The sequence below is a fragment of the Halichoerus grypus genome, chromosome 7 (assembly GCF_964656455.1).
Source record: "Halichoerus grypus chromosome 7, mHalGry1.hap1.1, whole genome shotgun sequence".
Lineage (NCBI taxonomy): Eukaryota > Metazoa > Chordata > Mammalia > Carnivora > Phocidae > Halichoerus > Halichoerus grypus.
The window spans coordinates 24,205,058-24,232,095 of NC_135718.1; the positions used below are offsets into that span (position 1 = coordinate 24,205,058).

Consider the following 27,038-nt stretch of genomic DNA (forward strand, 5'->3'; position numbering starts at 1 on the left):
AATGAGAAGAAAAGTAGAAGCTTAGGAAACTCACTGTTTCTTCCCTGTTGGCTAGAGGCAATCTTGTATAACATTCAATTCTCAAATCTTAGGGAATTCGGGCAGATAAGTTTAAAGAGAATGACACTATAAGGTATCAAAGTATCAAAGTAAATCAGATTTAATTCTTTTCAGGCTGCCTTGTTACTTCCCCACTCCACCCCACATCCTCACAGTGAGCACATGTTAAGGAATGAAATGGAATAATCGTATGAAGTCAGGCCACTTTATCCTCTGCCCCATGCTTTCAGATACTGAAGTGTGACCTTAGTCTGAGTACAGGGAAGCCAATGAAGCAAGCCACGTCCCTCATGGCCCCCTCACCAGGTCCAATGTGTAAGCCAATAGTGTGGAATCCACGTTTCTACATCTGAAAGCCAGTCAGAGATTCAGGGGTGTCGGGAGGAAGTTTCTGGTTTCCCTCAAGCAAGGGGGCTTGGAGCTTACAAACCTCCCGCCTTCCTCATTCCTGACCCATTAAACAGATTCATCAGATCACTGAGAGTCTACACGGGTAAGAAGATAAACACACAATCAAACACATAGATGGGTTCATAGATAAAAAAACAAAGAGGAAAAAAACAATACAAATGTCCTAACCATATCAAAACTGATCCCCCGGGGCTACAACTTTTCCCACACTAAATCACCCTTTCTAAAGCACAGCTATTATTTACAGTTGCTGTTCATAAACCTGTGCTCTTTCCTCTTGACCCCACAGAAAAGGTTCCAAACTGCTCAATCAGGCACGGAAGTCTTCCCCAATGTGACATCTACTTCCTGTCCAGCCTCCTCCTCAGTTTCTTTCCCTGCCCTGCATCAACACTTTAACTCCCCGGTCTCTTGAACATTCTCCAAACCTGTCCTGGTCATTTTCTCCCCCTGGATTTTAATGTATTTATTTATCTAACATGCCCATCCCCTCACATTACCCATCAGAGTCCTTCTCTCCTCCAAGACCCACTTCATATACTGCTCTTTACATTAAGCTTCCTCTGATCTGCCAAAGCTAGAAATAATATCTTCCTTTCTCAGGCCTCTGTTTTAAACTTCTATTTACTTCTAACAATAAATAATAATATGAAAGGCTTGTATTCTCTATCTCTATCTTGCTCTGTCTCTCTCAATTGGAGATTCCTAAAAGGGAAAATCTCTTCTACATCTTTGCACGGTCCACAGTGTTTAGCCCAGAAATTACACATAGTAAGTCTCATTAAATGGACTGATCTAATACATGGTATAGAAGAAACAAATCTCCTGGACCAGAGCCCTCATTGGGGAACTTCACCCTGAACCATGATGTATTTATTCCATGATGTAGAAAAGGCACCGAGCAGAGCGCTGAGTCCACAAAAATCATTCAACAGCAAATACTAAATGAGTTGTTCAAGGTCACAGGATACAAGATCAAAAGACAAAACACAAATGCATTTCTATTTCTATTCACTAACAATACACATGTGGAAGCTGCAATTAAAAACACAATACCTTTTATAATCACTCCAAAGAAAATGAAATACTTAAGTACACACTTAAACAAAGCATATGCAGGTAAAAATTTTAAAATGCTGATAAAACAACCAGAGAATTAAATAAATGAAGAGGTATACCATGTTCATGTATTAAAAGACTCAACATACAAAAGATGTCATAAATATGAAAACAAAAATCTCACTGGCCAAGTAAATATATACAGAATAATTCAATACTATAATGGTGGTGTATGAATCACTTTTAACCCTAGTATAAGAGTTAAAAGACAAAAGTATTAAGAATAACTATAACCACAGCATTTTGTTAATGGATATATAAAATGTAAAAAAAAGTAAATTCTGGGGCACCTGGGTGGCTCAGTCGATTAAGCATCCAACTCTTGATTTCTGCTCAGGTCATGATCTCAGGGTCCTGAGAAGGAGCCCCACGTCAGGCTTGGTGCTGAGCAGGGAGCCTGCTTTAGATCCTCTCTCTCCCTCTCCCTCTGCCCCTCCCTGCCCCATTGTGCACTCTCCCTCTCTCTCGCTCTCAAATAAATAAATAAATATTAAAAACTTTTTAAAAAGTAAATTTTGACATCACTGACATAAAGTGTTGGGAGAGAGAATAATTAAGTATTGAGTTTTTGTATGCAACTGAGGTTAACTTGTTGTCAGCTTAAAATAGGCTATTACAACTATAAAAAGTATTATGCAAGCATCAAAGTAACCACAATGAAAAAAACCCTTTAGTAAATACAAAAATAAAATAAAAGAATCAAAGGATACTTTGATTCTACAAAGTACAAACAATCATCAAATAAGAAAGGAAGACAGCAAGAGAACAGAAAGAACCACAAAACAAAAAATTAACAAAATAACAATAGTAAGTCTCTATTTATCAATGATTACTTTAAATTTAATGTTTTAAACTCACTCACTGTCAAAAGATAAAGAGTAGCTGAACGTATTTCTTAAAAAAAAGATCTAACTATACGTTCTCTGGGAGACACTGACTTTATACTTAAGAACACACCCAGGCGTTCTTAAGAACAGTCGGTTGGGCAGCAGCCTTCGGCTCAGGTCATGATCCCAGGGTCCTGGGATCGAGTCCCACATTGGGCTCCCTGCTCAGCGGGAAGTCTGCTTCTCCCTCTGCTTGTGCTCTCTCTCTCTGACAAATAAATTTTTAAAAATTAAAAAAAAAAAAAACATTCAGGCTGAATATGGAGGATGAAAAATGATATTGCATGCAAATGGCAGCCAAAATACAGTATCAGGGTGGCTATATTTACACCAGCCCAAACTGTCACAAGAAAAAAAGAATGTCATTACATAATTTTAAATGGGCTAATTCAATAGGAAGATACAGAAATTATATATACATATATTATATATATATATATGCATGCACCCAACATTAGAGCACCTAAATATATAAAGCAAATATTGACAGACCTGAAGGAATAGACAGCAATACAATAACAGTAAGAATCTTCAATCTCCCACTTTCAATAGCTGATAGATCATCCAGACAGAAAATCAATAAGGAAACAGACCTGAACAATACTACAGACCAAATAAACCTAACGGACATATAGAGAACATTCCACCCAACAGCAGCATACAGAACATTCTCCAGAACAAATCACGGGCTAGGTCACAAAACAAGTCTTAACAAGTTTAAGAAGATTTAAATCATTCCAATTATCTTTTCTGACCACAATAGAATAAAATGAGCAATCAATAACAAAAGGAAAACTGAAAATTCACAAATACATCAATGGGTTAAATAAAAAAGGAAATTAGAAAATATCTTGAGATGGGGCATCTGGGTGGCTCAGTCAGTTAAGCATCTGATTCTTGATTTGGGCTCAGGTCATGATCTCAGGGTGGTGAGATTGAGCCCTGCATCAGGCTCCACGCTGGGTGTGGAGCCTGCTTGGGATTCTCTCCCTCTCCTTCTGCCCCCCACCTCTGCTCCCACATGAATTCTCTCTCTAAAAAAAAGAAAAAGAAAATATCTTGAGAAAAGCAAAAACAGGACATACCAAAACTTATGGAATGAAGCAAACGCAGCACTGAGAGAGAAGTTTATAGCAGTAAGTGCCTACATAAAAAAGATCTCAAACAAGCTAACATTACACCTCAAGGACTAGAAAAAGAAGAACAAACTAGGCCCAAAGTTGGCAGAAGCAAGAAAATTATAAAGTTTAGAGCAGAAATCAATGAAATATAGAAAAATAATTGAATGATTGACAAAACTAAGAGTTGGTTTTTTTGAAAACATAAAAAAAAAATAGGTCTTTTTTTCTTCAGTTAGACTAAGAAATAAAGAAGGCTCAAATAAAATCTAAACTGGAAGAGGAAACATTACAACTGATACCACAGAAATAAAAAAGATTATAAGAGACAATTATGAACAATTACATGCCAACAAATTGGAAAAAACAGAAAGAATGGATAAATTCCTAAAACATATGACTTACCAAGCCTGAACCCCCTAAAAACAGAAACCTTGAACAGACCAATAACAAATAGATTGAATCAATAATCAAAAAACTCCCAACAAAGAAAAGCCGAGAACCAGATGGCCTCACAGGTAAACTCTATCAAACACTGAAAGATGAATCAATACCAATCATTCTTGAACTTTTTCAAAAAAGAGGAGAGGAAGAAACACTTCCAAACTCATTTTATGAGGCCAGCATCACTCTGATACCAAACCCAGGCATAGACAGCACAACAGGAAAAAAAACCACAGGCTAGTATCTCTGATGAACATAAACACAAAAATCTCCAACAAGATATGAACAAAAACCTAATTCACAACACATTAAAAGGATCACATACCACAACCAAGTGGGACTTATCCCTGGGACTCAAAGATGGTTCATCATACACAAATCAATCAGTGTGACAGACCACAGTAACAGAATAAAAGATAAAAATTGCATGATCGTCTCAATAAATGCAGAAAAGGCATTTGTTACAACTCAGCATCCTTTCACAAAAAAAAAAAAAAAAAAAACAATTCTCAACAAATTAGGCATAGAAGGAACTTAGCTCAACACAATAAAGGCCATATATAGCTAATCTTGCACTCAATGGTGAAAAGGCACTCTCACCACTACCATTCAGCATGGTACTGGAAGTCCTAGCCAGAACAATTGGGGGGGGAAGGGAATAAAAGGCATTCGAATCCCAAAGGAAAAGGCAAAATTATCAGCTTGCAGATGACATGCTGTTATAATGTTATATATAAGAAAACCCTAAAGTCTCAAGAAAAACAAAAACTACTGGAATAAACAAATTCAGTAAAGTTGAAGGATACAAAGTCAATATACAAAAATCAGTTGCATTTCTCTCTTCTTTATTGAGATCTAATGGACATATAACGTCTTCTTGGTGTGCAACATAATGATTTGATATTGTATATACTATGAAATGATCACCACAATAAGTCTAGTGAACATCCATCATCACTACACATAGTTACCAACTATTTTTCTTATGACAACTTTTAAGATCTACAGTCTTAGCAACTTTCAAACATTCAATAGAGTATTATTAACTACAGTCACCATGATGTACATTATATCCCCAGTTCTTATTAATTTTATAACTGCAAGATTGTACCTTTTGAACACCTTCACCCATTTGGCCCACCCCCTCACACTCCCTACCTCTGGCAGCCACTAATCTATTCTCTGTCTCTGTGAGTTTGGCTTCTTTGTTTGTTTTTAAATTCCATATATAAGAACTTTCCTACAGTATTTCTCTTTCTCTGTCTTATTTCACTTAGCATAATGCCCTCAATGTTCATCCACACACTAGCAATGAACTATCCACCAAGGAAATTAACAGAACAATCTCATTTACAATAACATCAAAAAGAATAAAATATTTAGGAGTAAACTTGACCAAAGAAGTAGAAGAAAATTATAAAATTATAAAACATTGAAAATTATAAAACATTGATGCAAATTATACACTGAAAATTATAAAACATTGATGAAAGAAATAAAAGGAAATATCAATAAGTGGAAAGGCAGTCCTGTTGAGATTGGAAAAATTAACACCGTCAAAATGTCATACTACTCAAAGTGATCTATAGATTCAATGTAATCCCTATCAAAGTCCCAATAGAATTTTACACAGAAATTGAAACAATAATCCTAAAATTCATGTGAAACCACAAAAGACCCCAAGTAGCCAAATCAATTGTAAGCAAAAATAAAAAAGTTAGGGGCATCACACTTCCTAATTTCAAAATACGTTGCAAAGCTACAATATTCAAAACAATACAGTGCTGGCGTAAAAACAGACATGTAGAGACCAGAAATAGATCCATTCATATATGGTCAACTAATCTTCAACAAAGATGCCAAAAATACAGGATGAAGAAAGGCTCGTTTTTTTAATAAACAGTGTAGAGGAAACTTGATCTCTACATGTGAAAGAATGAAACTAGACCCTTACCTTACACCATACACAAAAATCAACTCAAAATAGATTGAAGACTAAAACCTAAGATTTAACACCATAAAACTGCTGGAAGAAAAAAAATAGGCAACAAGTTTCTTGACATTGGCTTTGGCAATGATTTATTGCATATGGTACCAAAAGCACAGGCAACAAGAGCAAAAATCAGCAAGTGGGATTACATCAAACTCAAAAGCTTCTGCACAGCAAAGGTAACCATCAAAAGGAAAAGGCAATCTATGGAATGGGAGAAAATACTTGTAAATCATGTAACATCATGATAAAGGGTTAATATTCAAAATATATTAAGAAGCCCTACAACCCAATAGCAAAAAAAAAAAAAAAAAAAAATAGCCCAATTCAAAATATGGGCAAAAAAACTAAATAGACATATAGATAAAACATACAAGAAAACATGCAAAATGGCCAAAAGTATATGAAAAGGTGCTTAACATCACTAATTATCAGGCAAATGCAAATCACAACCACAATGAAATATCACTTTATATCTATTAGGATGCAGATTAAGAAAAAAACAAGAGATAATAAATGCTGGTGAGTATGTGGTGTAAAGGGAACCCCTGTGTACTGTTGGTGGGAATGTAAACTGGTACAGTCACTATGGAAAACAGTATGGTCCTTTTACTACCATATAATCCAACAATACCACTTCCAGGTACACGCCCATAGGAATTTAAATCGCAATTTGAAAGAGATATCTGCACTCCCATGTTCACTGCATCACTATTCACAACAGCCAAGACAAGGAAGCAACATAAATGTTCACTGATGGATGAATGAATAAAGAAAATGTGGTATATACATACAATGGAATAATACTAAGTCTTAAAAAAGCAGGAAATCCTGTCATTTGCAACAACATGAAACTGGTGGGCATTATGCTAAGTGAAATAAACCAGATACAGAAGGACAATGCATGATGCCACTTAAATAAGGAATCTAAAATAGTCAAACACGTAGAAACAGAATGGAATGGTGGTTTGCCAGGGGCTGGGGGGGGCGGGGTGGGAGAGGAAATGTGTAGGTATTAATCAAATGGTACAAAGTTCTAAGTTATACAAGATAGTTGTGTCCTGGAGATCTGCTGTACAACATAAAGCTATAGTTAACAATACTGTATTGCAGACTCAAAAATGTGCTAAGATGTAGATCTTATGTTGAGTTCTTATCACAAAAAATAATAATAATGAATAAAGAGGGCAGCAGGAAACTTAGAGGTGATGGATAAGTTTAGGGCATAGACCGTGGTGACAGTTTCACTTATTTCCAGACTCACCAAGTTGTATATATTATATATGTACAGCTTCTAGTATTTCTATAATATTTGTAAAGCATTTTTTTAAATGGGCCAAAGACATAAACAGACATTTCACCAAAGACAATACACAGATGCCAAGTAAGCACATAAAAAGATGTTCAACATCATTACCTATCAAGGATGCAACTTCAAACCACAATGAGATATTACGGCCTCCCTCCTATCAGGGTTAAAATTGAAAATAGTGAAAACATAGTTGCTGGCAATGCTATAAAAAAAATTGGATCACTCATACATTGCTGGTAGCAATATAAAAAGCCACTCTGAAAAAGTTTGTCAGTTTCTTCTAAAACTAAACACACAACTACAACATGACCCAGAAATCACACTCTTATGCATTTATCCCAGAGGGATGAAAACACATTTGCACAAAGACCTGTACTCATATGTTCATAACAGCACTATTTGCAATAACCTAAAATGGAGAACAACCCAAATGTCCTCCAACAGGTAAAAGGCTAAACCACGTGAGGAACATACATACATGGAATACTACTCAGCAATGAATAGAAACAAACAGCAATCTGGGTGAGTCTCCAGGGAATTACACTAAGTGAAAAGAGTAACCCTGGAAGGTTACATACTGTATGACTCAATTTCTTTAGCCTTTTTGAAATGAAACATTTTATAAATGGAGAACAGATTAGTGGTTGCCAAGGTTTAGTGACTAAGGGTCTGGGAAAGGGAGGTGGTTGTGATTATAAAAGGGGAACATGAGAGATTCTTGTGAGAGAAATGTTCAGTATCTTCACTGCGGTGGTGGATAGACAAACCTATACACACACACACACACAAATGAGAACAATAAAACTGAAGGAATCTTAGAAGATTGGTGGATTGTAACAATGTCAATAAACTATTGTGATATTATATTATAGTTTGACAAAATATTACCATTAGGGAGACTGGGTATAGAGTATACAAGTTCTCTCTGTATTATTTCTTCAAGGTGCATATGAATCTTCAATTATCTCAGTAAAAATTTCAATCAAAAATGTGTGTGACTGCAAATGGCACACTCATCCCAAATAATATTCTATAATCAACAACCATCCTTCATAAAAGGAACAGGTGAGAATTTGCAGATGATTAAGAGCATTTTATCTGCATCTCTGGGTGAGATGGTGGGAAGGGGGAATTCCAAAAATTAAGAATTTTAGACAAGATATCTAATCAATCATAATGCCATCATTTCTGAAGACTGCTGGGACTATGTTTTGGAAATGTGGTATCAAGTTTTGGAGAACAGATATGGAAATGTGGTATCAAGTTTTGGAGAACAGATATGGAAATGTGGTATCAAAAACTGAGAAAGTGCTCACTAACTACATCCTAAGTTTAAAACTATTTGGGGAGGCACTCTGGCCAACTGAGACTAGCGTGGACTTTAGTTTTACAGACATGAAGTCAAACTTCATCTCTGTTATCTGCTGATTATAAAAACCTCAGATTCATCTCTACCAAAGTGGGATAAAATCCTTGCAAGGTTGCTACAATTGATATCTTTATACATAAAGCTCCTAGCACATTCCCTGACACATTATAAATGAGTCTTTTAAATCAGTAGTAAAAGTAAAGGGATGCTCTTTAAAATTTAGTGTATTTTAAGTCTTCTTTACATTAAAATTCATCAGAAAACATGTGATACCCTTGAAGGCTATTGGTCTAGTATTCCCAAAACACTTCCCTAGCTTTTTTCTGGTGATCCCAATCTCCCTATGCATAGGAATGAACAAGAAAGACAGCCTAGGCCAGGATATTCTCACCCTCAAACATAGTTAAAGTTTCGACTACTTGACTCAAGTGGTCCTTTCAATTCTCTCTCAGGACTTTAAATCACCTAGAGAGTAGAGCCATGACATCCAGCTGCTGTGGTCCCTGGAGATAAAGAGAATCGAGCCATGACATACCATGGTCCCTAGAGATGCCTAGAATTTTGTCCTTCCTGGAGTCTCATTGTTATCTCTTCCCACAAATGCTGAGTGATCCCAGTATCCTTCCAATAAACCCTGTATCTTACCTAAATAAGTGATTACGTCCATGGCTTGCAACCAAAAATTATGAATAGAAAGCCTTCCAAAGTCACCTGGAAACCACTTCCCATTTGTTGTGCTTTCCGATCCCCCAGGGAAGCTGGATTCCCAGCTGCCAACTCACCCTCATAGAGTTCATCTCAAGCACAACTCTATGGAGAGCAGCACCTTATAACCATTCTCTTGTGGTGCCACTCTCTAAAATCAATGTTAATTGCCAATTAAACAAGCTTGATACTGACAGAATGTGAGCTAATTAGTAAGTGCCAGAGCTCATTCCAATTATTAACCTTTATGATTGTCATTTATAAAGACAAGGGTGCAACTATGGATTTTTGCATGAATGACTGTATTTCTCATTCTGAACCAGCCATAAAGACAACAGATAACAGGGAAAGGTGCTATGCCACAGGCAAATTCCCCAAAAGAAGGTGTCACGCACCTTTCAGAAGCAAAGATGGCCATGATGTCTCTTAGGCTGGCAATTACATCAGAATCAAGTGGGGAGCACCTTCAAACTATAAGCAACTAGACCTTGACCCCAGAAACTGGCTCAATAGGTTTGGCATAAGGCCCAGGAAACTGGCTTTTCTTATATTTCCCAGGTGATTCTCATGATCCACCAGAATTAAAAACCACCTAGACAAATATCCAAGAAACCCATTCCCAGTCCCCAGTGCAGTCACTTGGCTGTAGATCTCTTATGAAATATGAATGGTGGCTGAACTAGAAAGGCCAGGAAAGAATGATTACTAATGTAACATCAAGAGCAGGGGGCTGCTGAGAATGGAGAGACCTAGATTTGGGTCCCAGATCTGAAATCACTGAGCACCAACCCATTCGGGACCTTAGTTCATCCACTCATAAAATGGAATGTTCAATGCACACGCCTCACATTCCTCCCAGAAATATGAGACGTGCCAGGCATGCATGTGAGCAGTGACTACACATATTATACCAGTTTAAGAGATAAGTACCACTGAAAGGGGGAGCTTTTGTAAGATAAACTCTATGTATTGCATTTTAAGACTTGACTTTAGCTTTAACTTGGGCACAAAGCATTTAGAAGCAATAGCAAAATGTGAAATGCTTCCTTTGTAAGTTCAGCAATTCCTGAAAAGAAACCTCACAGAAATGCAAGAGAAAAGAAGAGGGCTTTTTACCAGTTTATTGCTTCCCAAATAATATCTAGGGCAGTGGTCTTTGTGGAGAAGTTGCCAAAAGCCTCCTAAAGACATTTACAGCATATGTCCAACAAAGTAATTGACTACCAAATGATGAGAAAGTAACTATGAAGCTTGCCTAGCTTATCTTTATAGGCATTTTATACATATATACGTATGTACATGTATATATATATATATATATATATATATATATATATATATATATAAAAGCAGGAATGGGGTATGTAAAAATCCACTCTCCTACAAACTTGGAAATAATAGGCTCTGTGCAAACTAAAAATTTTCCTTTTTTTTTTCTTTTTTGGCTTCAAAGCAAATTCCAAAGGCCCACCTATCATAGTTTTACACATGTGAACATCTGGCAGGGAAATAAATTAAGGCTTACCTTAGAGAGTAGGGAAATGTATCCCTTTATAAATGTTATTTTAGAAGGGACTGTCTGATCCTGTTTATTATTAACTTCATTAGAAGGCTAATGAATCTACTGCTGAGAAAATGAGAGGGAGCTCAGGCTGGGGAAAGGGATGGGCAGAATTTCACACCCCTTCTCCAAATGGTGAGGTTATTTATGATCACGATAAAGTTGCACTGCATTTGGATGAAAGCGAAAACAACATAAAATAACAATCAACAGACACAATCCATACAAAAGGGTTACATTCTCTCAGCCACTGGACAAAAATCAAGATTTATACATGTCTGGGTCCTGCCTCATAGAAGAAAAAAAAAAAAACTAGGCCATAAAAAGAACCCCTCTTTCCCATAATAGGAAAACAGTAAATCTGTAATCCAGACCCCCTTCTCCAGTGTTCTCATTTCTCTATTCTCTAATAAAGGAAGATGTTTGAGGGCTCAATATTTAGGGCAAACCCCTTTCTCATTTGAGAAATGTTTTTTGAAACAGACTTTCATAGATATAATGATGCTCCCTTTGTTTAATGAATTTAAATGAAGTCGTTTGGAGAGGTATTCTAGCTAACACCTGCCAACTGGCCACTATCCATCAGTGAGCAGCACGTTAGAAGAGCTGTGTCTGTGTTGTTGACACTACCCGATTTTTGACATAAGGTGGACGTGCTCAGGACTGAGGCTGTTACCTGCTGCACATCATAAATCCCAATGTGGTGTGCTTCTTGTCTGATTTCCCAGGTTGGAAGAATCAGTGGACTTGGGAGTTAAAAGAGACTTGAGAGATCATTTTATCTCACACCTCTATTTATGAGGAAACAGAAGGATGGCAAGAGTAATCCAATTTACTGGTAACTGAGATGCGCCCAGAGCCCCAGCTTCCTCTGAGCTCACTGGTCCCTGGTCCTATCTGATGACAAGAAGCCACTAAGGTGCGTTGAAAATTATACATCCTGAGTAATCTGCAGCCTTACTAAACTGGAATCTCGGGTGGGGCCCAGGAATCTAGATTTTTAACACATTCCACAAGCAATTCTGAGGATGTGCCATGTGTGAGGCTTACACACGATCCCACCTTTGTTGATTACTTGGGAGGTAACAAAACTTTTCAATGGACTTAGATTCCCTTACGGTTGCATTAAGAAGAAAATCACCAGTAATAGATGAGTTAACTCAACACTATGTTAGGGGAACTTAAATCAGATTGTGCTTTGTATCCTGTATCATTATCAGCATCTGGTGTAGAAAAACCAAGAAAGGTGTTAACCTTCTCCTTTTGCCAAGCACAGATGAGCAGCCAAAGGAGAAGACTCCAGAATATTCTCTCAATAGAAGTGTATCATTGTCTAGGGGTACCTGGGTGGCTCAGTCGATTAAGTGCCTGCCTTTGGCTCAGGTCATGATCCCAGGGTCCTGGTGTCCAGCCCTGCGTTGGGCTCCCTGCTCAGCGAGGAGCCTGCTTCTCCCTCTGCCCCTCTCCCTTCTCGCTCTCTCTCTCTCAAATAAATAAAATCTTGTTTTTTTTTTTAAGAAAAAAAAGAAGTGTATCATGTCCAGGCATTATGCCCTTAGGATTCTAGATGTGTTCTGCACCCCGCCCTCCTAGAGATATTAGTACAACACTCATGTAGAACCTGGTAGAAGCTGCTGGGCTAGGAGAATGTGGACCTATGAACAAATAATAATGATTCTATTAAGTAATAACTAGATTGAAGGCACTTTGCATTCCATTTTCCATCTCACTAACTTCTCACAAAGCTCCCTTATCGTCATCCCATTATATTGTAAATGAGGCTTAGAAAATTAAACACTGCTCAAGGTGGTGCAGCTAATACGCATTAGAGCTAGGATTTACATCCAGGCAATTTGAATCCAGGACCCACTCCTGTAACCACTACCCATATTCAATCCCACCTATTACTGGGTGTTTCTGAGAACCATGGGAACCACTAGTATATGAAACAGTCTTTCCTCTTAGGAGTTTCACACCCTAACAGAGAAATAAGATGTTTTATTTTAAACAGCAAAACAAAAAAATAGGTGTCATATTGATCACTTCTCTAATTCCTTCCTAGAATTGTTTTGCATCCTTTATAGAATGAGGTGGGTGATAATAATAAAAACATAGAAGTATTTCTATAGCAAGACCACTCGTTGCAGAGTGCACTGTATTTTGTATATACATATTATTCTTGCATATGCCCAATGTTGTTTCCTAGTACATTAATCTTACCTCTCAACCAAATGAAACATTCCTTGAGGATAACAAGCATGACATAATTATCCTGCATCCCCCAGCAATGAGCACAGGGCTGCTTATATAATTGATGCTCAATTAGTATCTGTTCAATTGAATGCTCTGGAACCCATTCAGGAGCTTTCACTAGATTTATTACTACCAAAAGCAAACAGAAGGAGGCCCCAGTTCTAGAGAGAGGATTTCACAGCCTGTATCATCAGGCCAGCCTTCAGGACTTCACATATGAAGAGCCTAGCGAATAGGACAGAAAGTTTTTAATTAACAGCCTAACAAAAAAATGTCATTCCAATCTGCAGTTTTGTTTCCATTAATTCACTCAGATTCAGCAGGAATTCCACTAAGAAATTGGGGTGAGCAGCTGTAGAGGGAGGGAAACACATAAATAAATCATGAGTGTCATTAAAATTTGTAAACTAATAACTTCTGGGAAGTCTTAGCAATTATTATCAGGGTTTTCTTGGCAAACAAAAAATTAATAAATCCAAAGGTCTCCATTTTCTATTAAAAGAAAAAAAAACAGCATCCCCCAGAAAGGTCACTGATGGAACAATCAGGGGAGGGAATAAACAGTCCAGTCAACAGCTTGCAGACCAGATGAAAAGTCCCGGGATTCCCAGTGGCAGGAGGATGAGACAACTCAATACAAGGAAAGTGACGGGCTGAGGCAGGCTGATGCTGCGATTGATCTGGGGCCACTGTGCTTTAGTTCCCATCACCAAGCCCTTCTTTAGTGCAGACCAAGGGCTAGGCATTGTAGATCTAGAAACAAAGGCTCACGGGCCCTGCTCTTGAGAGGCTCCCAGGCTGGAAACGAATCACAACACAGCGTAAGTGATGCTAGTGGTGAGCAGAGGAGGGGTACCCACTCAGGGAGGACGGGCAGGGAAGCTGCTCAGGAGGATGAGTGCAGGAAGTGGTAAGCTCCAGAAACACCTGAACCAGGAGCCCCTGCATCAGCTCTGCAGGCCCCAGGAGAAATGGCTGAGCAGCCTGGTTGCTTTTCTTTTTCTTTTCTTTTATTTAAAGATTTTATTTATTTGAGGGGGAGGAGCAAAGGGAGAGGGACGAGCAGACTCTGTGCTCAGCGCAGAGTAGAGCTTGACGCGGGGCTCAGTCTCACAACCCTGAGATCATGACCTGAGCCAAAAGCAAGAGTCAGACAATCAACCCACTGAGCCACCCAGGGGCCCCACTTGCCAAGCCAGTTGCTTTTCTAAGAGCACAGTGTGTCTCCCGCTGTTGTCAGGTAGGGGAGCTAGCAGAGAGAAGCAGCTCAACTACCAGGCGACACGATGATGACCAACTCTCCCTGCGTGTTTTCCACGGGTAGGCGCTGTGTGCCAGGCGCTTCTCTAGGCAGCTTATGCATTTTATTTCATGTGAAACCTTGTCCCCATGCTGTGAGGTGGGAGCCAGGATAGTCCTCATGGTACAGCAAGGACACGGGGGCACAGAGAGCTGAAGAAACGTGTTCTAGGTCACTCAGTGGCTAAGCGGAGGAGCGTGGACTTGAACCTAGGCCATCAGTCCCAGAGCTTCTGTTCGTAATTATTTTGATGAGGAGGAGACCGATCCATTGACGCTGGGTCCCCTGCTTTCATCGCCTCTCTCCCCCTTGGGTCAGGCTTCTGTAAACTCTAACAGTGCCAGGTGTCAGCTCCCCTCCTCACTGATGCGTAGCCTCCAGACTTGACACATTATGGACTGAAAACGCCCTGAGCGTGAAGCCCTGGGTCTTTTAAAAAATGTCAGTTCCCAACCTCATTAGTCTATAAGCTTGAATCCTATATGGAAAATGTCCTTTGGCTTAGGGATACCAACAGATGGTTGTGCTAATAACCAGCTTACACAGCCATCTTGTGGTGGCAGAGAACAAAGTTTGACCCCCTTCAGTGTAACAGCACCGAGGAGTTTCTGAAAGAATGTCACGGGGGCCAAGCTGCGGGCCCCCTATTGAATGCTTTTAAACAGTCTTTTGTCTATTTAGAAGTAGATGGCCTCTGAATTATTAATCCAGTGAGGCAAATAATTCTATCACACTGTAACTTGGCAGGGAATGTCATCTTGTCATGACAGAGGCTACTCCTATACAGAAAACTGAAGAAGAATTCCCAAATTCAATTTCAACTTGGTTAAGCATGTTGGACCAAATCATGAAACTGAAAGGGTGTGTGTTTAATTTAGTTTCTTTTCTCTGCACACTGTATTAGTGAGGGAGATCACAGTGCTCTAGGCTCGAACTGCAAAATACATAATCATTATCAGGACAGAAAAGAGAATGGGAGACACAGATCTTTAGGGGATGAGTAGGGCAGACAATGAAAGGTTTGAAGAAACTCTGTGAGGCCCCAGCACATTGGAAAATTCCCCTGAAGTTTAGAAGCAGCCCCGTTTCTCACTCCAGTCCTCTCCAGGGGTTGCTAAGTGGGGTTTTATCAGACCTATGGACCCCTGGAAACACAGCACAGAAATGCATTCGTATAGAACATCTACCCAGAGGGAAAGCCTACATTATCCACCAGCTTTCCAAATCCCAAATCACACTCTGCATTACCCTCTTTGGTTTGGCCCCTTCTGTGCACATGACGAGACCCCAAACCCTTCCTCCCTGGTCCAAGGCGAGCTGCTCTCTCTGCCTCCTGCTTGGCTCCTTTCTCTCCTGCAGCCCAGGCTTACCTAGCCATTGCCCTCTGCTAGAGACATTTTTCCACTTCTCATTTGCCAAATCATAACCCATCCGTCAGTCTAACACCCAGCTCAGAGAATCTTATCTACAAAAGAACATCCTCGTGTCACTGGAAATTGATGCTCCAGTTCCCTCCAATCAGCACAAGGAACAACAATCTAAATCACTCTTCTCCCCTCCCTGATCCCCTGAAGATCTCTGCTAATTCATCCACAACACAGAATACATCCCGTTGGTGCCCTATAATTTCCATCACATGGACCCTGGCATCAGTGGATCCTTATAAACAAAGTCAATAATGGAATGAACACTACACAAACACAGAGGGTTACAGTAATCATTAGTCATTACAATTAAGTGAACACTTTCTAAATGTGAGTCACTGTCTTAAGGGTTTGTACATTTATTATTTCATTTAATCCTTGCAATCCATCCATTAACTCATTCACTGAGTAAACATTAAGGATCTCCTGTGTGCCAGATACTCTTCTAGGTGCTGAGAGTACAGCCCTGAATTAAAACGGATGAAAATTCTGCCTCCACAAGCTTAGATGTTAGTGGGTGTAGGCAGACAATAAATCAATCCATAAGTAAAATATTTAGCATGCCAGATGGTGATAAGTACTAAGGAGGAAAATGCAAGCTGAGTGATGGAACGTGAAGTCCGAGGGAAAGGCCTCCCTGATTAGGCGAACAGAGAGGGTAAGAAGCGAGGTGCTGTCCGGCCCTGTGGCCCCGCCGAGGGGAGCGGAGAGAGCCAAGGGTAAGGGCTGTGGCGGGGAGAAGGTGGCGTGTCTCAGCAACAAGGACGATGTGGTTGGAGCAAAGGGAGCTTCTGCACTATCTCCAACTTACATTCAGGGAAAGAGAAATGGGTTGAATGGTGACCACCCGGAAAAAATACGTTCAATATCCTCATCCCCAGAACCTGTGATGAACCTTGTGTGAAAGAAGGATCTTTGCAAGTGTAATTAAGGATCTCAAGATGAGATCATCCTGGATGATGCCAGGGGTCTAACTGCCATGGCAAAGTGTCCTCATAAGGAACAGGAGAGGAGAGGGCGCAGAGGAGGGGCTGTGGGGGCTGATGGAGACGGAGAGGGAGTACCGCACCCACAGGGAATGTCAGCAGCCCCCGAGCCTGGAAGAGGCAAGGGTGCTCCCTAGAGTCTCCCGATGGAGTGTGGCCCTAAAGATACCTTGATTCCAGACTTCGAGTTTCCAGACCTGAGAGAGAACACATTTCTGCTGCTTTGGGCACCCAGTCCGGGGTACTTTGCTACAGCAGCCCCAGGAAACTGATACTGAGAGGTTAAGTAAGGTTCCTGCAGTTACAGAGCTCTTTGGGCGGGCGAGGTATGACCCGAATCCTGGCAAGTAGACATCAGGGTGTTCTCGGGGCCACTCGGCAGACTGCAGTCTCTGCTACACCCCAGGGAATATGCTGGCTATTGTGACCAAGGGCCACACACTTCATTACACAAGGGTCTCGAGCTGCAAGCACCTGGCCTGGGTTCCCTGGTTTCACCTGGCCCGCCCCTAGAACTAGCCAAACATGGGCTTCCAGGTAGAGCTCTTGCCCATTGTACGGACAGGATTTTCTGGCTTGTTTCATTATTTGCCCCCAGAAGACAGCATGGGAGTCAGGCTTAAGGTATCAGCACCGTATCACTGGGATTGGACCTGAGGGGAAGGTTTTTGAGGCTCTAATTCCCTGGGAGTCCTGTGTGAGTGGAAATAGGCATGCTCTCATCTATCAGACGAACCCCGGTTACTTATATCTCTGCCAATTTTCACTGAGCAGCAAAATTAGGTTTTGGACATCCTGTGCAAATGGAGGCAGGCCTGAGTCAATATGAGCAATTAACCCCTAAATATTTAATAGATGCTCTAACTGCTCCCCCTCCCTGGGAAACAGACTCTGGCTAGTCCTCCGCAAACAAACAGGTCAGATGAAGAAGAAGCAAGGCACACAGATACTCAAGCCCCAGCCTCGTCTGGTTCCAAGACCACAGGAAACCCTCAGGACAGGGCTCTGGGGATGATGACGCAGTCAAGTGAAAGGCCTTTGGGGGCCTTACCTACAGGTAAGAACCACCGAGCTCACAGATGTAAACCCTCCCCAGGGTTTACCAATGACGAAGCAAAAGGGATTGACACACACAGCCTTGCCAGAGTGTGAAGTGCCGACTCACGGTGACTGATGCAATTTGCTGTTGCCCCGTGTGACTGTCGGCAGTGAGTACGTGCGTGTGTGTGCGTGCACGCGTGGGGCGTACAGAAGGGCAAGTGCACCGGTGCTCCCCATCCAGAGCAATGCCTCAGGTCATGGCTTCATTCAAGCTCTCTCTGACCGAACCCACCTACATCCTCCCTCTCCTCATCCCCTGCGACCAGCATCCCATCAGAGCAGACTTACCCAGTAGGCACAATGGGCACAAGGCTTAGTATTAGTTTCAGGGGTAGAATTTAGTGATTCATCAGTTGCATACAATGCCCAGTGCTCATCACATCACGTGCCCTCAATGTCCATCAGTCAGTTACCCTATCCCCCCACCCACCTCCCCTCCAGCAACCCTCAGTTTGTTTCCTATAGTTAAGAGTCTCTTATGGTTTGCCTCCCTTTCTGTCTTTATCTTATTTTATTTTTCCTTCCCTTCCCCTATGTTCCTCTGTTTTGTCTCTTAAATTCCACATATGAATGAAATCATATGATACTTGTCTTTCTCTGACTGATGTATTTCACTTAGCATAACACCCTCTAGTTCCATCCATATCACTGCAAATGGCAAGATTTCAATGAACTTTTAGGCTGAAAAAAGTTTTCATATACTATATTAATACATTTATCTTCATACCAATGCTGTCGTAAAATATACATTTCTCTCTATATTAAAATATATGTATTACCAATATACATTTTAATATATATGAAGTTAAATATATAGTAAATGGTTATTAAATATATAAACTTGTTAAATATATAGTATTTATTAAATATATACATTAAATTTACTAACATATATGTGTGTGTGTGTATATATATATATATACATATATACGTTGATTTTTTTTTTTAAGGAGCCCACGAAGGCCACTGTGTGGATCTGATCCCCACATGTGTCTATTCCCACAAGTACAGGTAAGAACCACCGAGCTCACAGATGCAAAGGACTAGAAACGGTCCGTGGGCCAAAACTCACACCCAAGGCAAGAATCCCCCCTCCAGCAGGCTCTCCTTGTTCTGGGCAGGCTCTTCTGCTCTAACCAGAGGTGTGTTCGTCAAGCAGAATGAGACATGGTGGGAACACAAGAGCAACAATGGTGCCAAGCAGAAGGTATGACAGGCCCCCAAAAAGATAAGCAGAGTGCCAGGGGAATTCACAGGTGGGGCCATCCATTCTACCCCGGGCATTAAAGAGGTCTCCCATGAGGAGGACTGTTTTCTGTCTCTTCCAAAACGTGCTTCCCAACCGTGTGGCTGGCATTCTTTTCGTGAGCCAGGCCAGAGTAGCTTGTTAAGAACCTCTAATCCACTTACCTCCACAGCGAGCTCTCAGTCACGCTCCCCAGATTGAAGTCATATAGCTTGGTCAGGATAAGTATCACCTGCGATGGGGAAGGGGAGGAGGGCAGAGGAGAGGAACAAAAGAGGAGAAAAAAGGAAGCTTACTTTAGTTTGTGTAACAATATACAGTTCATCTCAAATCACCCAGAGGAGGGCTTAGTATTTATCCGTTGAGTGGAGGGGTATTATAGGATCAAGCAAGGGAAAACAGTTATTAATTAAATGCATCCCGTAACTGGTAGCATTTATTTTAATCCTGACGATGCTTTGCATTTGAAATAAAACATGCCAACAGGAATTAACTGGGTATCGACAGTTGTTTCTCTACATCTGTCCTCCTTGAAAGCGAGGTACCGGCTGGCTGGGTCTGAGGGCTCCTCCAGCCACCCGGGGATCAGAGGCTGGGCTCGCTTTTGATCTGAAGATGACTCTGACTTACAGACTTGGACCTAAAAGGGTAAGAAGGAACTGGGCCTAATTCTATCCATCTACAGAGAGGTTCAAAGAGATTTTGTGTTTCCATCACTAAGGGCTCGGCAGCCACAGAGACTTGAATGGCAGGCAGGCCCAGTCCCCAACATCCTCTGATGTCATCTGCCATCTACCATCCGGCATCTGTCCTTGTCGTGGAGTAAGTAGGGCATTGGACTCCCCTGGACTCCAGGACCACTTTCCTGACTCAGTTGAAATGAAGAAACCCAGAAGGAAGCTGTACGTGAAAGAGAGCGGGACTTTTTGTTACCGTTAGCAGTTTCCTGAAATGGTCTTGGGCTGCTCAGTCTGGTCCTATGCCCTTTACACCTCTCCAGCGGGAGACCGGGATACCAGACGTTCCCCTGGCTGCCCCGTGTGTGCCTGGGCAGTGGCTCAGGCACAACTCTGAACCGACAAGGATTTCAAGCGCGTGCACCTGAATTGATTTTAATCAAGACACAGGTGCCTAATAGACAGCGCCTGCCAGCACACGTGATAATCCAGTTACACATAATTGTGTTTATCTAAATTTAATGCACAACTCATTTCACTTTTCTCAGCTCCTTCCCATTCCACAATTTAACTTCCTTCAGTTCATTTGCACAGCAGCCATTAAACTCTTTCCAAGATAATGAATTTCTGCTACCAAGATGGAACTTTCCCATTCTAGGTATCTATTTAAGATTAAAGAAAAATAATCAGCCATTATATTGAACATTTTTATGGCATTTCACTGACAACAGAACACTCACTTTGAGATGTATTCTCATCCAGCACCCCATGGGGTCGGTCAGCACAATTTCCATTCCCTTTATGTAAGCTAAGAAGAAATTAGAGGCAAGGATGTGACCCATTATAGGTCAGACAGAGTCCATGGCAAAGTTGGTTTGGGATGTTCAACTTCCCTGCGGTGCCATGACTGGAGGACTCTTCTCAGAGTGCGTTCTTCGGTGGAGAGTGGTGGGTGGGCGAGAAAGAGCCAAGCCAAGAAAAACATCAATGACATGGCTATTGGCAGAACAGGAAAATCTACCAACTACCTGTCCTATTAACACAGCACAACAGCAAGGAGTGTGCATCCAGTGCAGAGAATTGCTCCCCACAGGCACTCAGTGGCCCTTGCCTCTCCCACTCAGAGAGAGTTCCCTCATTTATAAAATTCATGGGCTAATGAAAGCAAGGGATTTATCCCCACCCTCCCCAACCACATGCCTAGGAATGCACTGGTAATTCCCGTTTGCTGGATTAACACACACACCTACACACACACAGCAGACTTCATTTCCCCTTCATTTTACCTTCTTTCATCGACAAAGGCATTCACACCATCACTGTGTAAAACCGTGGGCTGGCTGTGTGCTGGCCAACCCAAATTCTGGACAAACAAACTCCAAATGGCTCTTCTAGAAATAGGTCAGAACACCCATCCAGAGCTCTGCAGGAGCAAATCAGGCCATTTCATTTTCTCCCAATATCAAGCCTTCATGGACATCAAACAATCTCCAAAAAGGACAAAGTCCACATAGAGAGAAGAAAGAGGTGTAGGGGGTAAGAGTTCCACTTAACCAATAGAGCTTCTAACAAACAGCTGGGTCTGGAAAGCCCTGGATAGAACCCAGAGCTGTTCTCATTCTATCAGTCTCCTTACTCAAAGTTTAGACCCTCTTCTTCCCTCCCTTCATCTTCTCTCTGTCCTTAATGTTTCTTGTCTATCAAATCTCATGTTGGTGTCGGCTTCTTGGGGGCTCCAGACAGACACATCCTTCCATACCTCTATGACTATTATTTCTGCTTTCATGGTAGATAGTTCCAATTCTGGCTCTTGATTTGTGCACTTTCTTGGTTAGAAATCCTTGCTGGTTCCCTCTGCCTAAGGATGAACTCCAGACTCCTGAGCCTGTTACATAAGGCACACGCACATATGTACACACACACACACATGCACACACACTCACACACACACACACACTCCTCCAACCACTTTTCCACAGTTCTCAAGACACTGTCTTCTGCTTTAACAATCCAAGTTTCTCAAGGGGCTGCAAATAAACCAAACCTATTCTCACATCTCTGCCTGCTTTCTTTCATGCTGCGTTCTATCATCTATGTCTCAGCCTTTTATTATTACCTGCACGTGCTTGCCTGTTGTTCTAGAAACAACTTAAAGCCCACCTTCTCCAGGCAGCCTCCCAGGACCAGCCCAGCCATCAGAGTTCTCACTCTTCTGAAGTCCTATTGCACTTAAAACGGAATTACATAACTTGGCACTTAGTCAAACACTATCCTGATCCCTTCTGGATCTCACAGGATTTGCCTTCTCAACTAGATTGAGGTGGGGTTTGTGGTTTGTTCTTCTGTCTCCCTAACAGGTAAGCTCATCATGTCAAAGGTTCCTAAAAATAATCATTTTTGAGTCAATCAATGAAGGATAATGCTGTTTTAGTGATAAATCTCAGTCTTCAGATGGGGATGGTATTAATCGAGTCTATTTCCCTCATTGTACAGATGAGGAAACTGATGCTCAGAGAGAGGCCAGGACTCCAGTTAATGTCTCGATAGTGTGTGACCTTGACCAAGTGCCCAGAGCACTCTTCTTCCACTCCATTAGTAGAGCTAGAGCTTCACCATGACTGGGAAGCCTTGTAAATGCAGATTCTCTGGTCCCACTCCCAGCAAGTTTGACTTGGTAGGTCCTGGGTAGGGTTCAGAAATCTTCCTGTGGTAACCAGGGAACCACACTCGGGAAAGACTCCATCCTACCATGATTCCTCTCCCAACTCTGTGCTGTGGTGACCCCACCCTTCCACCATGCTGAGATCCTCATCTAGAGAAGCATCCCTTCCTTTAAGTGGAGTTGAACCTTACAAAGAAAGCACGCAGTAAGAGATGTAGGAGGAAGATGTCTCAGCCAAATCACCCCTGCATTCCTCAGAAGAAAGGTCCAAACACTGAGAATTGGGGGCTGGAAGCTTCCTTTCCCCAGGAGCCAGCACAGAAGGACAATAATAGAGCTATGAAGAGATGATAATGTAACCTTTAGCCTTAAGATATTCTGTGCCAAGCAAACAAAACCAAGAGTGAAACAAAGCCTGCCCATCCCTGGCTTCTCTTACCACTCAGAGCCTTCCAAAGGCCTCCAGAGAGGAGGGAATTAGCAGGGAAGAAAACTGAAAGCAGAGGCAGTAAACCCACTAAGCCCCAGACTGCTGGGCAAGTACACACATCAGAAGGGGAAGACATGGGTGTACCTCGGGAATCACCAGTGGGTGGGATGTGGCACAGGAAGGGTAGCAGGGCTAGTCCGGGATCCATAGCAAAGCCTGACTTGACTCCTCTTCAGCAGATGCCCCCAGAGAAGGGCGGACAGTCAAAGTCAACAAAGGAAAAGCAGTGAGCAAACATTAATTGAACCTCTGCCATGTAATAAACACTACACTAGGTGCTTCTCAATCCTCACAACAAACTTTTGAAACTGAGCAAGTGTAACATAATACCCCCATTTCACAGATGAGAAACCTGAGTTCCGAGAGCTAAGCAAGCTGCCTCCCACCAAGGCACACAACTAGCAGGAGACAGAGCCAGCATTCCCACCCATGGGACACACCATGCTTGCCCTGCTCGAATGCAACCTCCTCCATTCTGCAAATGTTGATGTGAGCTGGTTGTGTGTGAGGCAATGAGTAGTCATACACATAGGAGAAAAGCATATCCCTGACCTCAAGGAGTTGAGCATTTACTCATGAATTTCACAAATATTTACTGGGCTCTCCTTGGGTGAATTAGAAAGGCACCTGCTAAACTCTGGGACTCAGGGAGAGAGCCAGCGCTCAAGGCCCAAGGGTGAAGGTAACTTTTGTTGTCTTTGTTCTTGGAGAAGGTAACACGAAACAGATATGGAATGAGAAAAGAACTAGACAAACTGCTGGGAGACCGGGTTTGTCAAATAAGCTCATTTTTTACCTAACTGGCTACAATCCTGGGAGCTTTTAGACAGCAGGAGAAATGAAAATAAATTGGAATAATTCATGAGTAAATAGTATCTCTCTTAATATAAGCTATATACCTCCAGACACATACATATAGAGTGTGGAGAGAAGTCCCTAGACATGTATGTGGGTGTATATATAAATAGAGTTAGAAAGGCCCATGGTATATAGAATGAGTACACACACACACACAACCTTAAATTGGCATCTGACCTCTTTTCTGGAATTACACTCCGGTTATTCATCTCTCATAAGCTTCCATCACACAGGGTCAATGTGACTTTTCCATATGTCTGACTTGTCTGTTAGATTGTGGCCTCAGTGAGGTTAGAAATCAGGTCTCATTCAACTCTGCATCCCCAATGCATAGCACATCACTTGGCAGGCACTACACAGGGTCCACTGAATGAATTATGGATACAGGACAATAAAAGAAGAGATGAGATGATAAATGTATTTGAGAGGTACAGATAACGTGCTATAAGAGTTGAAAAGAAGAAGCAATTAAGTCCATAGAATGTGACCAGAAAAGTCTCCACGAAGGAAAGATTACATGAGCTGGAACTTAAAGTATGGTAAGAATTTGGCCATACTAAAATGGAGCTCGTTCACTTTCTTTCAGTTTTTAATTGAACAGAGATAGATGGGGAAAAAGGAGGGGGAGGGTGCCTTTGGAAAGGAGTAACGGAGTTACAAGGAGCAGCATGGTAGAGTAGAGTAGCATGGGCCGTCCGGGGCAGGAGCAGTCATGTGTTGAATGCAGTGTCATGTGTACACGAGCCACTTGGAGACACGGGCCATGCCAGGTTGGGAAAGAAGGCACAAAGGACAATGGGATCATGGAGGAAAGACAGAGGAAGCCCAACCTGTGGTCAGCTATGGGTAGATAAAAAGTTTTATAAGAGTGAAGAGGACGATAACAAGGGGGGACTATATTAAACCAAGAGACTTACTATGTGTCTATATATAATATATACATAATATATCTAATAAATAATATATAAGGGGGCTAATTATAATAGGAGACTTACTATATATAATATATACATAATATAAGTAATACATATATTTAGGGACTATATTATAACAAGGGACTTATATAATAAGGCGACAATAAAGGACATGGCTAGCCTCTTACAAAATCAGCTGGTGCTATCTTTGATGACCATCCACCTCCACTTTTCTTGTCCCCAGGCATCTGGTGTCTTCTGCTACCTCCAGACGCTCAGGCCAGCCCTCAGCTAACTGCCTGCTCTTTAGACACACACTGAGCAGTAACTAATGTCTTTATTTCCCATTTCCCTTTTCTCTTCCATTCATCTATTCCTGACTTATGCCAAGCACAGCATAAGATTCTTGGTGATAAAGTGATTAAAAGAGAAATGGCGGCTGTCCTCATGAAAGGCAAAGTCATCCTCAACCTGCTGCTTCCAGGATTATCTATTTGAACTCAGGAGTCCAAGTCTCTGGCAGAGTTGGGGAAAGTATTATGTGGGGGCAAGGGAGCTTTCTATACTCTTCCCACCCACTTCCTAGGAGAGAGGAGGTACACACACTCAGAACTGCAGACAAAGAAAGAAGTCTCTGCCCCATTCCACCTCAGAACCTTCCAAATGTCCCTGTGTCTAGAATCACTTACCCCGCTGGGTCTAGCCGTCAGTCTCCTGGATGGGGTTTGCATGGCAGCCTGGAAATAACAGAACACACGCAACCTGAGGGCCGCATCAAAAGCCAGTCTCACCACATGCTACTGCGTGAGACTGAGCAACTTATTTATGTTTTCAGAATCGGCTCCAATTTCCTTAAAAGTGTATCCTTAATGATACACTTGCCCCTGCCAACTTCAAGGGGTTGTTGATTCAAATCAAGTAAGGAAAGCTGACCTGCTTTATAAGCTGTACTATGGCAATATGAGTTATTAGTATGATAATTATTCTTCAGGAGAGAAGGATTCCAAGTGATTTTTATTTGGTGGGGGAAAAAGGGTAGTTCAGATTCTAGAGTTGCTAAGCTCCTCCTAAAAACGACTCATCTACTCTAGACCCCAATTGCAATACAGGAGGCCACAGATCAGAGCCTGTGCATTCACCTGCCCACTCCCCACCCCCGACTCAGCTTCAGAAGGAAGGCAGGCAGCCCGGGGGGGGATTCCTGTCCTCTGAAAGGATAATGCATAATATGTAAATTCATAAATCACTAGGATGCTCTCACCCGTGAGCATATTCAGTGAAGGGAGGACCTTTAATGCCTGTAAAATTTTACTCTGAAGGAAAATTACTTTGGTTCATTAAACCTTCCTGAAATCTTGGTGCCTTTAAATCCATGGGGTTCTCTGCATACCCCCCTCACAACCTACCACTTTATTCCTGCCCTTACCTGATAGCCCGATAGTTCTGTTTCCAGCTAACTAGAAGAAGGACGGTGGCTTTCTTTACCAGAAGTAGTTGGTATGTTATGATAAGATAACAAGGATGCCAAAATGTACCCCTCTGGGACTACCTACAAGAGCGTACTTTTCAGTTCCAGCAGAGTCTGAGTCCCAAGGCTCTCCTCACACCTCCGGGAGTATTCCACCCCCCAACCAGGGAAGAGAAATTGAGCACTTGCAGCCCAAACTCTGACTGATCTCCAATACCAGGGTGTGTGGCACCAAGTGGGCGGCCTGAACTGTGCTGGACGTGTGCCAAATTCAGAACGACATGAAGAGTGCTCCCTGCCTGCTATGAGTTTACAATCTAGTGAAGAGGCAAGGAAATAGTACAAAATATAGCAACCTTGTCATATATAAGGTATGGAATTCCACAAAGCTGTCATCCCCTTCCCTGCTTTTTATAAGGGCCTTTAACCAACTCTGTGGCTCAAGACAGAACCTCAGCATGACCCCTGCTTCCTCCCTCATTCCACACATAGCAGGATAAACACTGAGTCTTCTGAAATATGTTTCAGTCCACTCTATTGCCTACCTTCAGGTCCCCATAATTGTACTCATTCACTAACCAAACACATATAGAATGCTTCCTATTCGCCAGGTAGTGTGGATTCAGCACTGAAGAAAATAAGCCAGCTTCTTTGCGCTCATAAAGTTGACATTCTGGCAGGGG

The 27,038-nt window shown here is 41.7% G+C and overlaps 1 protein-coding gene across 1 annotated transcript in view; it reads right to left on the reverse strand.

Moving 5' to 3' along the window:
* The window catches only part of SORCS3 (sortilin related VPS10 domain containing receptor 3), a 578,941-nt gene that overhangs the window by 386,728 nt on the left and 165,175 nt on the right, over nucleotides 1-27,038 (reverse strand). The window contains exon 2 of the mRNA XM_078077136.1: nucleotides 19,451-19,518. Coding sequence (XP_077933262.1) covers nucleotides 19,451-19,518 — 68 coding nt within the window. The remainder of the gene's footprint in view (nucleotides 1-19,450; nucleotides 19,519-27,038) is intronic.